This window comes from Phocoena sinus, chromosome 21, assembly GCF_008692025.1.
Source record: "Phocoena sinus isolate mPhoSin1 chromosome 21, mPhoSin1.pri, whole genome shotgun sequence".
NCBI classification, from domain to species: Eukaryota; Metazoa; Chordata; class Mammalia; order Artiodactyla; family Phocoenidae; genus Phocoena; species Phocoena sinus.
The window spans coordinates 17,211,539-17,224,881 of NC_045783.1; the positions used below are offsets into that span (position 1 = coordinate 17,211,539).

Consider the following 13,343-nt stretch of genomic DNA (forward strand, 5'->3'; position numbering starts at 1 on the left):
TTGCGACAACATGGAAAGACCTAGATGGTATTATGCTAAGTGAAAAAAGTCAGAGAAAGACAGATACTGTACGTTGTCACTTACATGTGGAATTTAAAAAACTGAACAAACGTTAAGAAAACAGAAACAGAGTCATACATACAGAGAATAAACAGGTAGTAGCCAGAGGGGAGAGGGGTTGAGGGGAGGAGAGGAACAGGTGAGGGAGATTAAGAGGTACAAACTTAAAGTTACAAAATAAAAGAGTCATGGGTATAAAATGCACAGTGTGAGGAATATAATTAATAATAATTTAACGTCTTTTTATGGTGACAGATATAACTAGACTTGATCATTTTTAAATGTATAGAATATTGAATCACCGTGTTGTGTACTGGGAACTAACATAGTGTTGTAGGTCAATTATACTTCAAAAACAAAGTAACTCATAGAAAAAGAGATCAGATTTGGGAAGGTGGATTGGATGAAGGTGGTCAAAAGGCACAAACTTCAGTTACAAGATAAATAAGTACTAGAGATGTAATGTACAGCATGATGATTGTAATTAACGCTGCTGTGTGTTACATATGACAGTTGTTAAAGGAGAAAATCCCAAGAGTTCTCATCACAAGAAAAAAATTTGTTTCTTTTTTAAAAAATTTTATGTTTATTTGAGATGATGGATGTTCATTGTATTTTGGTAATCACTTAATGATATATATAAATCAGACCATGCAAAAGAAGTACATATGTCCACCATTGAATTTGCTCATGTGTCCGTTGTTTGCTAACAGGATGTGGTAATGCATCTCAGCCTAAGATTGGCTGTTAACCTTACAAATGTTTTGTGAATCACTAGAATACAGATTTGTTGCTATGAGTGTGGGAAGGGAATAGTACATTAGTACCCCTCATCCTTGGGAGATACATTCCAAGACCCCCAGTGGATGCCTGAAACTGTAGATAGTACTGAACCCTATGTGTACTTTGTTTTTTTCCTATAAGTACATACCTATAAGTTTAATTTTTAAATTAGGCACAGTAGGAGATTAACAACCACTAATAATAAAATAGAACAATTATAACAGTACAGTGTAATAAAAGTCATGTGAATGTGCTCTCTCTCTCAAGCTATCATACTGTCCTGTACTCACCCTTCTTCTTTGTGACGATGTGAGATGATTAAATGCTTACATGATGAGATGAAGTGAGGTGAATGAAGTGGGCATGGTGACGTACCATTAGGCTACTAGTGACCTGACGTTACTTCAGAAGCAGGAGCATCTGCTTCTGGTGATCCTGGATCATCAAGCCATGACAAAGCTGATGGTTGAATGTCAGGAGCAGACAGTGTCAGTGGTTGGGGACCCCAGGTGGGACAGGGTAGGATGGCAGGAGATTTCATCGTGCTACTCAGAATGGCATGCAGTTTAGTACTCATGAATTGTTTACTTCTGGGATCTTCCATTTAATATTTTTGGGCTGTGGTTGACCACGGGTAACTGAAACCTCAGACAGCAAGACCACGGTCAAGGAAGGACAGCAGTAATGAGGGTGTGATGTTAATGGCTAGAGGGCAAGTTTGAGCAGAGATGAGGAATGCTTGTTGTGATGTTCCTGTGTTGTGAGCCATGTTAGGACATCCAAGTAGAATTATTCTAGTTCATCTCTCTAGAGAATAGGGTGAACTGTAAGGCAGGAAAAAACAATCTGAGAATCATAGTTCTCTGCCTAGTACTTGAGATGAGTTTATGGGGTACACAAGCAAGAGTTATAGGGGCCCAATATTGAGTATTACATAGAATCTTTTAGAAATACATGATGTGAAAGTGCTTTCCAAAGAAGCTTTGATCATCTATTATGGCAGCAATAGCTAGTACAAATTATAGGTAAAAGAACCAAATCTCAAAGCCACACTTTAGGCTGAATGACTGTTAGTGTATTTGTTTTTCAGCCTGGTCTACTTGGCAACTTTCCTGGGCCTTTCGAGGAGGAAATGAAGGGGATTGCAGCAGTTACTGAAATACCTTTAGGTAAAGTTCACTTGGCAGCTTTTTTTCTTTTTGTGGTACGCGGGCCTCTCACTGTTGTGGCCTCTCCCCTTGCGTAGCACAGGCTCCGGACGCACAGGCTCAGCGGCCATGGCTCACGGGCCCAGCCGCTCCGCAGCATGTGGGATCTTCCCGGACCAGGGCACGAACCCGTGTCCCCTGCATTGGCAGGCGGACTCTCAATCACTGAGCCACCAGGGAAGCCCCCACTTGGCAGCTTTTAAAACATTGAATAAAGTACTTAAATTTTTTTTTATTGAGGTATGGTATACATACAATAAAGTGCACAGATCTTAAGTATACAGCGCAATAGAGGTTTTTAAATGCATACGTGCGTGTAATCACAGCTCAGAACAAGATACAGAAATAAATTCCAGCAATCCAGCATGCTCCATCCTGCACTTTCGCACAGTTCTGAGTACCCTGTTAACCACTGTTCTGACTTCACTGTAGATTAATTTTGCCTCTTGAACGTCTTACAAATAGAGCCGAACAATATGAACTGTTGTCTGGTTTCTTGCACTTATCATTATAGGTAGTAGGCTATTGTATGAATAGGATATTTTTTGTTTCCAGATTTGCGATATTAAGAATAAAGCAGTTATGAACACTCTTGTACATGTCCTTTGATGGGCATACGCACTCATTTCTCTGCGATGTGTCCTGGGTCATAGGGTAGCTATATGTTTAGCCTTGTACACTCTGCCAGCCAGTTTTCCAAAGTGATTGTACCCATTGACAGTCAACCTAGTACAAGAGTTTTCATTTTCTCCACTTGCTAATTCTCCACATGATAGTCTCAGTCTTTTATTTGGTCCACTTTGTCGAGTGTGTTATATTTGCCCATTGTTTAATTTGCATTTCCCTGATGACTAATGATATTGAACAGTTTTTTGACCTTTTCCTTTCTTCCTTGCTTTCTTCTTCCCTTCCTCCCTCCCTCCCTCCTTCCTTCATTGTGCTTGTTAAATCTAATGCCCATTTTTATTGGTTTGAAGGAATTCTTTATATGTATATTGATACAGGTCCTTTGTCAGATATATGTATGCCAAACATCTTCTCCCACACTGTAGCTTGCACTTATTTTCTTATTGTTGTCTTTTGATGAACAGAAATTCTTAATTTTAATGCAGTCCAATTTTTCAATTTTTTGATGGGTAGTGCTTTTTATGCCCATTTAAGTGATCTTTGCCTACCCCCAAACATATTCTTCTATGTTTTCTTCTGTATGTTTTTTGTTTACTTTTTTCATATAGGCCCATTGTGTATCTTGAATTAACTTTTGCATATGATATGAATTATGGATCAAGGTTCAAGTTTTCTCCAATTGACAACACCGTTTATTAAAAAGACTATCATTCCCTCAGTAAATTGCAGTGGTGCCTTTGATATAAATCACATGATTGCATGTATCTGATTCTATTTGGGGACTTTCCACCTAGTTTCATTTGTCTGTTTGTCTTTTCTTACACCAATACTATGCTACTGCAATTACTAAAGCTTTATAGTAAGTCTTAATATTAGGTACTGTAAGTTTTCTAACTTTGTTTTTTTCTTTAAAATTCTCTTAGGTATTCTAGACCCTTTGCATTTCCACATAAATTTTAGAATCAACTTGACAAAAGAACCTACTGATATTTTCAGTGGGCTTATAACACTGAGTTTTCCAAGCCACAAACTTGGTATATGAGATTTCAGCATTTATTTAGGTTATTGATTTCTCTGAGCAGTATATTTTTATTTTCAGGGAAGAGGTCTCGCATATCATTCATTCATCAGATCCTTTGTTATATCATTTATCATATTCTTCATATTCATCATATCCTTAAATTAAGTATTGATGTTTTTGGAAGCTGTTTTTAAAATTTCCATTTCCAATTTATAGCACTTAATTTAATGAAAAAGACTTTTTCTGTCGCCCCAAAAGTTTTATTTTTATTAAGCCATCAAATCAATAGAGTTGTTATTTTAAGTAAACTCTATATACCTTGGTTTTACAAGAGATGACTGAGAATTTCTAAAAATCAATAGTATTTATCAACAAAAGTAGCTAGTTTTTTTTGTTTTTGCTTTAAAAAGATAATTAACATACTAGAAATATGCTTTTTCAGTCTATATGAGAAATGTCTTTAATTCCTTTATTATGTAAAGGACTCTAGCAAATGAATACCACGTATAACTCAAGAGAAAAATGGATTGAGAAGATTAACAGATGAGTCATAATAAAATAAGAGTGGAATTTCACCAAAATAGAAATCAAATGGAAATAAAATAAACATTAGGGTGGAAAAAAAACATATTAAGGTTAACATGAAATGGAACAGAGAAAAAGTGTGTTGTATACCTTCAAATTAAATGCTGAGTGGTATTATTATTGTACAGGTTAGGAAAAATGTTCAAAAATTAAAAATGTTTTACAGTGGAATTTCTTGATAAGCTCAGCACTTATTTTATTGTCTCTTTTCTCACCTTAGAAATATTAGTCACACTCTAAAAACCTGAGCAAAATACATTTTCAGCATCCAACCAAGACCCAGATGTATTAAATTATCATATTTGAGCCCTCCAAAGAAAACTAAAATGAAGCATATTGTCGAAAAATATGGACATTATGTTGCCGTATAATTCCAACATGCCCAGATGTTCAGCTTGTCCAATAGTTGCTTCTCTGGGGACTCATTTTATCTTGAATCTGCAGAGTACAGGCTACTGAGACACCTCCACCCAACCAGCCATTCAGATTCACTCAGACTGTCTGCTGACACTTACGTATGCCCAGGCAGAAACTCACACGGCAATGATATTTCAACCTTTTCTTTCTTTTTTTTTTTTTCACATCTTTTTTGGAGTATAATTGCTTTACAATGGTGTGTTAGTTTCTGCTTTATAACAAAGTGAATCAGTTATACATATACACATGTTCCCATATCTCCTCCCTCTTGCGTCTCCCTCCCTCCCACCCTCTCCTTCCCACCCCTCCAGGCGGTCACAAAGCAGAGCTGGTCTCCCTGTGCTTTGTGGCTGCTTCCCACTAGCTATCTACCCTACGGTTGGTAGTGATACATGTCCATGCCTCTCTCTCGCTTTGTCACAGCTTACCCTTCCCCCTCCCCATATCTCAACCTTTTCTTAAAAAAAATTTTCTAACAATGTCATAGTTCTATATATTGACCAAAAGTTTCCTGTCTTTTCTCATAGGAGAGATTATTTCATTCAATATTTTCTATGAATTTTTTACCATTTGTACTTCAATAATAACAGAAGACAAAGAAGGTAAATAAATGTGTGCTGAGGGAAGGTGGGTGGTACAAGGTACAAAGTAGAAGAAAAATCTTTAACTAAATGAAATTAGAACTTGTAAAATACAGGCTTGCTATGTAAATACCATGTGCATGTTGCGTATGGTTTTATAGATCTTGGTAAGTTTTTGAAAGTGAATTGAAAGCTGTTCTTATTTTAAGACCACTGTAATGCCTATTGAAGTTTAATTCAGGTATGCAAAACTCTTGGAAGAAGTGTTTCAGGATTATAAACATTCTTACTGTTCTTCATAGTCTACTTATACCCCTATTTATGATTTGATATAAGTACTCACAGGGGCAGGACAGACTTTCTCCCATCATTTTCCAGCCAAGGGACCCTGTGCTCACTTTTCCATGTTTCTCCTGACAAGTCCCCAGTGTACAAGGCACAGGATGATTTACCCTGATTCACTCTTAGTTTTGACCTGTTCTCTGGGTATAGCTGTAGGTGACAATCCCTGAAGGGAAGCATGTTGGTAAGTTGCATTAGATGAGGCTGAGATAGCTGTGTCTGAGTAGGACTGTGTCATAGTGAACCACAAAATTACCACCTACCCTTGTCCCGTATTCCAGTCTCAGTTCTCTGGAACCCTGTGCTCTCAGGTATGGGGGGGGAATCTGGCCAGTGTGACAGGGACAGCAGTTTGATCTTGTTACAGCCTATGATATCAGATGCTGCTTAATTCTTATTGTTGGATTGAACAGTTGGGAATATCACTTAACCAAAATTAAGTGTCCAGCTTTGGTTTAGAATCAATCATACTGTCATAATTGCTGTTACATGTCTCTTCTGCTTACTTTGAACTAGGTCATCTACTACATGCACGAAACATGGATTTTGGAGTATTTCTTGGGTAAGTAAAACATGTGGTGTGTCTCAGTCCCTAAGAAGAGTAGGTTGTATTACACTGATGAAAAGTAAGTCCCAAGTCATTCCCAGAATAGGACCAGAAGTAGAGATCTTAGATTCCGTAGTTTTGAGACCAGGTGGGCACACTCTTATTCGTTTATTTGAGAGTTTGTAGCTGAGGTGCACCCAGTGGACAGGAATCTGGAGCATGCTTGAAGGCCCTAGATGCATGTTTATTGCTTAGAAGGAAGAGTAGCATTCTATTTCATGTGTCTTCTTGACCTTTCTGAAAAAAATATAACAGAGCTTTGTAATTAGAGACCTAAATACTAACCTGGGGTTTGCTAATACAGGCTGTGTCATGTTGGGGGAGTTACTTAACTTCTCTGAGCCTCAGTTTTATCATGTGGAAAATGGAGGCTAAAACTACCCATACTGAAAAATCCTTGTGAGGATTGATCATTAGGGATTAGGTAGATAAAGCACATGGTATAATGCCTGACCATCATCATCATACTCATCGTTATTACCATTGTTATCAAATGTCAACTGAAATTTGTCTTTTGTAGGTGGAATGTAAATAATAATACCTGGGTCGTAACTGAGGAACTAAAACCTTTAACAGTGAATTTGGACTTCCAAAGAAACAATAAAACTGTCTTCAAGGCGGCAGGCTTTGCTGGCTATGTGGGCATGTTAACAGGATTCAAACCAGTAAGGAATCTGTTGTTACATAAGTTTACAGGTAGCTCTCTGTGAAAGGTGGAGTCTAAGGAAATGAGGACCTAAAAAGAATATGAAGCCCCAGTTCATCGCATTGTACTTGTTGTTACCTTCCTTCTTAGGTTTGAGCTCACATGGTAGAGAAGAGTAGGAAGTGGGGGTTTCAGAGCCTTTTGTGGAGATAAAGTATGTGGTGGGTCTCAAGGGCTGGGAGTGTAAATCTGGAATCTGGCCATGGGTCTGCCCCTCAAGCAAGTTAGTCATTAACTCTCTGCACTTAAGTTTCCTGGTCAGAAAATTGTGGCCAACAGCATCCCACCTACTTATCTCACGCAGTATATGTGAAAAATGCTTTGAACTTCTAAAAAAGCTCTGTTAAAAGAAGGTGATAGTATCATGGTTTTGATTTTTCTCCCCCCACCTCGGCTCAATTTCCCAATGCAGGACCTGATATAACACTGTAAAATAGCACAGTGAGAGGGCCTTAAACAGGATGGTTGAGGTTTCTGACATTGCTTTGTTTTCTTTTCAGGGACTACTTAGTCTTACGCTCAATGAACGTTTCAGTACAAATGGCGGTTTTATGGGTGAGAAGAGAGTTCTTAAATAAAATGGGAATTTCATAGCTGTTTTAAGAGGAGGGCTAGACTGTGCCTTCTGGTTAATAGTTTAATGTCTTCTAGGACCTGTGACACTGTGTGTGTTTGATCTCTTCCAGGTGTCATAGAATGGATTTTGGGAAAGAAAGATGCCAAGTGGATAGGGTTTATCATTAGATCAGTTCTGGAAAATAGCACAAGGTAATCTGTTTGGTTGCTTTATTATCAGATTTAATATTTATTATTTTTTTCTTGAGATACAGTTGACATACTAGTTTAAGATATACTACAAGATGTTTAGATACTTGTATATATGGCATAATGATTACCACAATAAGTCTAGTTAACATCCATCACCTCACATAGTTACACATTTATTTTTCCTTTTTTTTTTTTCTTTACTTTTTTTATTTTTTTGCGGTATGCGGGCCTCTCACTGCTGTGGCCTGTCCCGTCGCGGAGCACAGGCTCCGGACGCGCAGGCTCAGCGGCCATGGCTCACGGGCCTAGCCGCTCCGCGGCATGTGGGATCTTCCCAGACCAGGGCATGAACCCATGTCCCCTGCATCGGCAGGCAGACTCTCAACCACTGCGTCACCAGGGAAGCCCTCTTTTTCCTTTTGATGAGAACTTTTAAGATTTCCTTTCTTTGCAACTTTCAAATATGCAGTACAGTATTATTAACTGTAGACACTATGATATACATTACATCCCCAGGACTTATTTTATAACTGGAAGTTTGTACCTTTTTGACGCTTCACCCGTTTTGCCCACCTGTCACCACCCGCCCCCAGTCAACCACCAGTTTTTTCTCTGTATCTATGAATTCTTTGTTTTTTGATTCCACTTATAAGTGTGATCACATGGTATTTGTCTTTCTCTGATTTATTTCATTTAGCAAAATGCTCTCAAGGTCCATCCATGTTGTCACAAATGGCAAGATTTCATTCTTTTTTTTTTGGCTAAGTAATACTCTTGTATATGTACCACATCTTCTTTATCCATTCGTCCTTAGATGGACACTTAGGTTGTTTCCATAACTTGGCTTAATGTAAATAGTGCTGCGGTAAATGTGGGGCTGCAGACATCTTTCTGAGTTCATGTTTTCATGTCCTTCAGATAAATACTTGGAAGTGGGATTGGTGGTGGTGGTAATGGTGGTTTTAGCTTTTTGAGGAACCTCCATACTGGTGGTTTCATAGTGGCTGCACCAATTTACATTCCCACAAACAGTGCACAAGGGTTCCCTTTTCTCCACACCCTGGCCAACACTTGTTACCGCTTGTCTCTTTGATAATAGCCAGTCTGACATGTGAGATGATACCTTATCGTGGCTTTGATTTGCATTTCCCACCTTCTCATGCACCTGTTGGCCATCTTTGGAAAAATGTCTATTCGAATTCTGTCCATTTTTTAATCAGGTTTTTTTTTTTGCTATTGAGTGGTATGAGTTCCAGATATATTATGGATATTAACCCCTCCTCAGATAAATGATTTGCAAATATTTTCTCCCATTCACTAGGTTGCCTTTTCATTTTGTTGATGGTTTTATTTGTTTAGAAGCTTTTTAGTTTGAGGTATTCCCACTTGTTTATTTTTGTCTTTGTTGCCTCTGTTTTGGTGTCAAATCCAAAACCTCATTGCCAAGACCAGTGTCAGGGAGCTTATTGCCTGTGTTGTCCTTTAGGAGTTTTATGATTTCAGGTCTTACATTTAAGTCTTTAATCCATTTTGATTTTTGTGTATGGTGTAAGATAGTGGTTTGGTTTCATTCTTTTGTATGTACTGTCCAGTTTGCCAAACACCATTTATTGAAGAGACTGTCCTTCTCCAATGTATATTCTTGGTTCTTTTTTCATAACTTAATTATGGGCCCTCTATTCTGTTCCATTGATCTATGTGTCTGTTTTTATGCCAGTACCATTGTTTTGATTACTATAGCTTTGTGATACAGTGTGGAATATAATTATTCTTCTTTTTCAAGATTGCTTTGGCTATTCAGGGCCTTTTGTGATTCCACACAAATTCTAGGATTGTTCTATTTCTGTGAAAAATGCCTTTGGAATTTTGATAGGGATTGCAGTGAATCTGTAGATTGTTTTGGGGTAGTTTGGACATTTTAACATTAATTCTTCCAGTCCATGACAGTGGAATATCTTTCTGTTTGTGTCGTCTTCTGCTTCTTTCAACAGTATCTTATAGTTCTCAGTATACAGGCCTTTCACCTCCTTGGTTAAATTTATTCCCATGTATTTTATTCTTTTTTATAGAGATTTATATACATATATATTTACTTTATTTATTTATTTTTGGCTGCATTGGGTCTTCGTTGCCATGTGTGGGCTTTCTCTAGTTGCAGTGAGCGGGCTTCTCACTGCAGTGGCTTCTCTTGTTGCAGAGCACAGGCTCTAGGCACAGGCTCAGTAGTTGTGGCTCGTGGACTCAGTAGTTGTGGCTCGTGGGCTCTAGAGCGCAGGCTCAGTAGTTGTGGTTGTGACATATGGGCTTAGCTGCTCCGCGGCATGTGGGATCTTCCCAGATCAGGGATCGAACCCGTGTTCCCTGCATTAGCAGGTGGATTCTTAACCACTGTGCCACCAGGGAAGCCCTATTTTATTCTTTTTAATGTAACTGTAAATGGGATTGTTTTCTTAATTTCTCTTTCCGATAGTTCGTTATTAGTGTATGGAACCACAACTGATTTTTGTATACTGATTTTGTGTCCTGCAACTTTACTGAATTTATTATTCCTAACAGTTTTTTTGGCGGAGTCTTTAGGGATTTCTATATAGAGTATTATGTCATCTGCAGATAGTGACAATTTCAGTTCTTCCTTTCTGATTTGGATACCTTTTATTTCTTTTTCTTGCCTGATTACTCTGGCTAATACTGCCAATACTGTATTGAATAAAAAGGGCAAGAGTGGGCAACTTGGTCTTGTTCCTAATCTTAGAGGAAAAGCTTTTAGCTTTTCACTGCTGAGTATGATGTTAACTGTGGGCTTGTCCTATATGGCCTTTATTATGTTGAGGTATGTTTCCTTTATACCCACTTTTTTGAGATGTTGAATAAATGGATGTTGAATTTTGTCAAATGCTTTTTCTGCATTTATTAAGATGATCATATTTTTATCCTTCATTTTGTTAATGGGTGTATCAAATTGATTTGTGGATGTTGAACCATCTTTGCATCATGCTGTATGATCCTTTTAATATAGTTTATTTTAAATTACTCATATTAAAATATTTCCCAGCTTTATCTTCCACTGAGGAACTATTTCAGAATTTCTTAGGTGAACCTTTGACACTCATGGAATTCTTCATGTTTTGTGTGTGTATGTTTATAGCAAGAAAATGAAATGATTTATTTAAAAAGTTCTGGGGATAGTGCCCCTATGAAGGGCATCTATGAATTTTTCTTGGTGTAAAAAAAAATCCCCACCCATACAGAAAAGAAAAATTTGTGTAATAAAATCTTCATTTAGATCATAATACCCCGATGCACATATGGTCACCTTATCTTTGATAAAGGAGGCAAGAATATACAGTGGAGAAAAGATAGCCTCTTCAGTAAGTGGTGCTGGGAAAACTGGACAGCTACATATAAAAGAATGAAAGTAGAACACTTCCTAACACCATACACAAAAATAAACTCAAAATGGGTTATAGACCTAAACGTAAGGCCAGACACTATAAAACTCTTCAAGGAAAACATAGGCAGAACACTCTGTGACATAAATCACAGCAAAATCCTTTTTGACCCATCTCCTAGAGAAATGGAAATAAAAACAAAAATAAACAAATGGGACCTAATGAAACTTCAAAGCTTTTACACAGCAAAGGAAACCATAAACAAGATGAAAAGACAACCCTCAGAATGGGAGAAAATATTTGCAAACGAATCAACGGACAAAGGGTTAATTTCCAAAATTTACAAGCAGCTCATACAGCTCAATAACAAAAAAACAAACAAACCAATCCAAAAATGGGCAGAAGACCTAAATAGACATTTCTCCAAAGAAGATACACAGATTGCCAACAAACACATGAAAGGATGCTCAACGTCACTAATCATTAGAGAAATGCAAATCAAAACTACAATGAGGTATCACCTCACACCAGTCAGAATGGCCATCATCAAAAAATCTACAAACATTAAAATACTGGAGAGGGTGTGGAGAAAAGTGGGAACCCTCCACTGTTGGTGGGAATGTAAATTGGTGCAGCCACTATGGGGAACAGTATGGAGGTTCCTTAAAAAACTAAAAATAGAACTGCCATATGACCCAGCAATACCACTGGGCATATACCCTGAGAAAACCGTAATTCAAAGAGTCATGTACCACAGTGTTCATTGCAGCACTATTTACAATAGCCAGGACTTGGAAGCAACTTAAGTGTCCATCAAGAGATGAATGGATAAAGAAGATGTGGCACATATATACAATGGAATATTACTCAGCCATAAAAAGAAACGAAGTTATTTGTAGTGAGGTGGATGGATCTAGGGTCTGTCATACAGAGTGAAGTAAGTCAGAAAGAGAATAATAAATACCATATGCTAACGTATATATATGGAATCTAAATTTTTTTTAAAATGGTGCTGACAAACCTAGGGGCAGGGCAGCAATAAAGACGCAGACATAGAGAATGTACCTGAGGATACAGGGAGGGGGAGGGGGAAGCTGGGACAAAGTGAGAGAGTGGCATGGACATATATACACTACCAAATGTAAAACAGATAGCTAGTGGGAAGCAGCTGCATAGCACAGGGAGATCAGCTTGGTGCTTTGTTACCACCTATTTTATATATATATATATATATATATATATATATATATGTATTTTTTTTTATATATTATTTTTCCTAGTTCTATTGTTGAGTGAAAGGTGATCTCTTGAGACCGTTTTTTTTGTCCTTCAGGTTAGAGGGAACATTTCAGATCTCAGTGTTTCACCACATAGGAGTCAGCGATTGTCTCTTCCTGAGCCATTGTTCACTATCCTTTTTTAAAAAAGGTGTTCCTCAGATATTTGTTTCCCTTTAGTTTCCACAGCTAAAAAATTCCCATTCCAAGTCGACTAAAAATGTTTCCTTTGTTTCAAATGTTTCTGTATAGTTATGAAGAAGCCAAGACTATATTGACCAACACCAAAGTATTGGCCCCAGCATACTTTATCCTGGGAGGCAACAAGTCTGGGGAGGGTTGTGTGATTACACGAGACAGAGAACAGTCTTTGGATATATATGAGTAAGTACATTTGTTAAAGCAAAATAAGCAGACAGTAAAGCATGGACTGACGTGTGTACAGGTTTAAGGCATGAAACCTAGGAGGAATCTCTGTTTTTGTATCTAGACTCGACCCCAAGCAGGGTATATGGTATGTGGTGCAAACAAATTATGACCGTTGGAAAAATCCCTTCTTCCTTGATAATCGCAGAACACCTGCCAAGATGTGTCTAAACCAGACAACCCAAGAGGTACGTTCACAGTGTCATATACAGAAAGAAATGGTGACTATTAAAGGTTATGTCCATTCTGGCATTTTTCATTGGCCTGTGAAGAATTTATAAACCTCCCATTAGTCATTGTCTCTGGACAGTCCCAACTGAGTTTCTGTTTTGTTTTTAATGTAAAGAGCAAAATTTTGCCGTACTTTTTCGTTTCTTAGTTAATGCTGGACACCACTCTGTGGAGTTGAATGGCAAGAATTCAAGAGGGGAGGAAAAGAAAGAAAATGTGATATATTAGAATCATCACCTGTAACAGTGACCCCAAGGGAAATTCTTTTATGGAGGAGGGGGGAGGTTGATTGAAGAATGTCTTGGTCTGATGACC

At 37.9% G+C, this 13,343-nt stretch overlaps 1 protein-coding gene across 3 annotated transcripts in view; it reads left to right on the forward strand.

The window, feature by feature from the left end:
• The window catches only part of ASAH1 (N-acylsphingosine amidohydrolase 1), a 46,115-nt gene that overhangs the window by 30,907 nt on the left and 1,865 nt on the right, over window positions 1-13,343 (forward strand). For all 3 annotated transcript variants that reach the window (XM_032618338.1, XM_032618340.1, XM_032618341.1), the window contains 8 exons: window positions 1,934-2,012; window positions 5,229-5,303; window positions 6,141-6,186; window positions 6,752-6,896; window positions 7,438-7,492; window positions 7,624-7,705; window positions 12,624-12,755; window positions 12,862-12,985. In XM_032618338.1, the coding sequence (XP_032474229.1) occupies window positions 1,934-2,012; window positions 5,229-5,303; window positions 6,141-6,186; window positions 6,752-6,896; window positions 7,438-7,492; window positions 7,624-7,705; window positions 12,624-12,755; window positions 12,862-12,985 (738 nt within the window). The remainder of the gene's footprint in view (window positions 1-1,933; window positions 2,013-5,228; window positions 5,304-6,140; window positions 6,187-6,751; window positions 6,897-7,437; window positions 7,493-7,623; window positions 7,706-12,623; window positions 12,756-12,861; window positions 12,986-13,343) is intronic.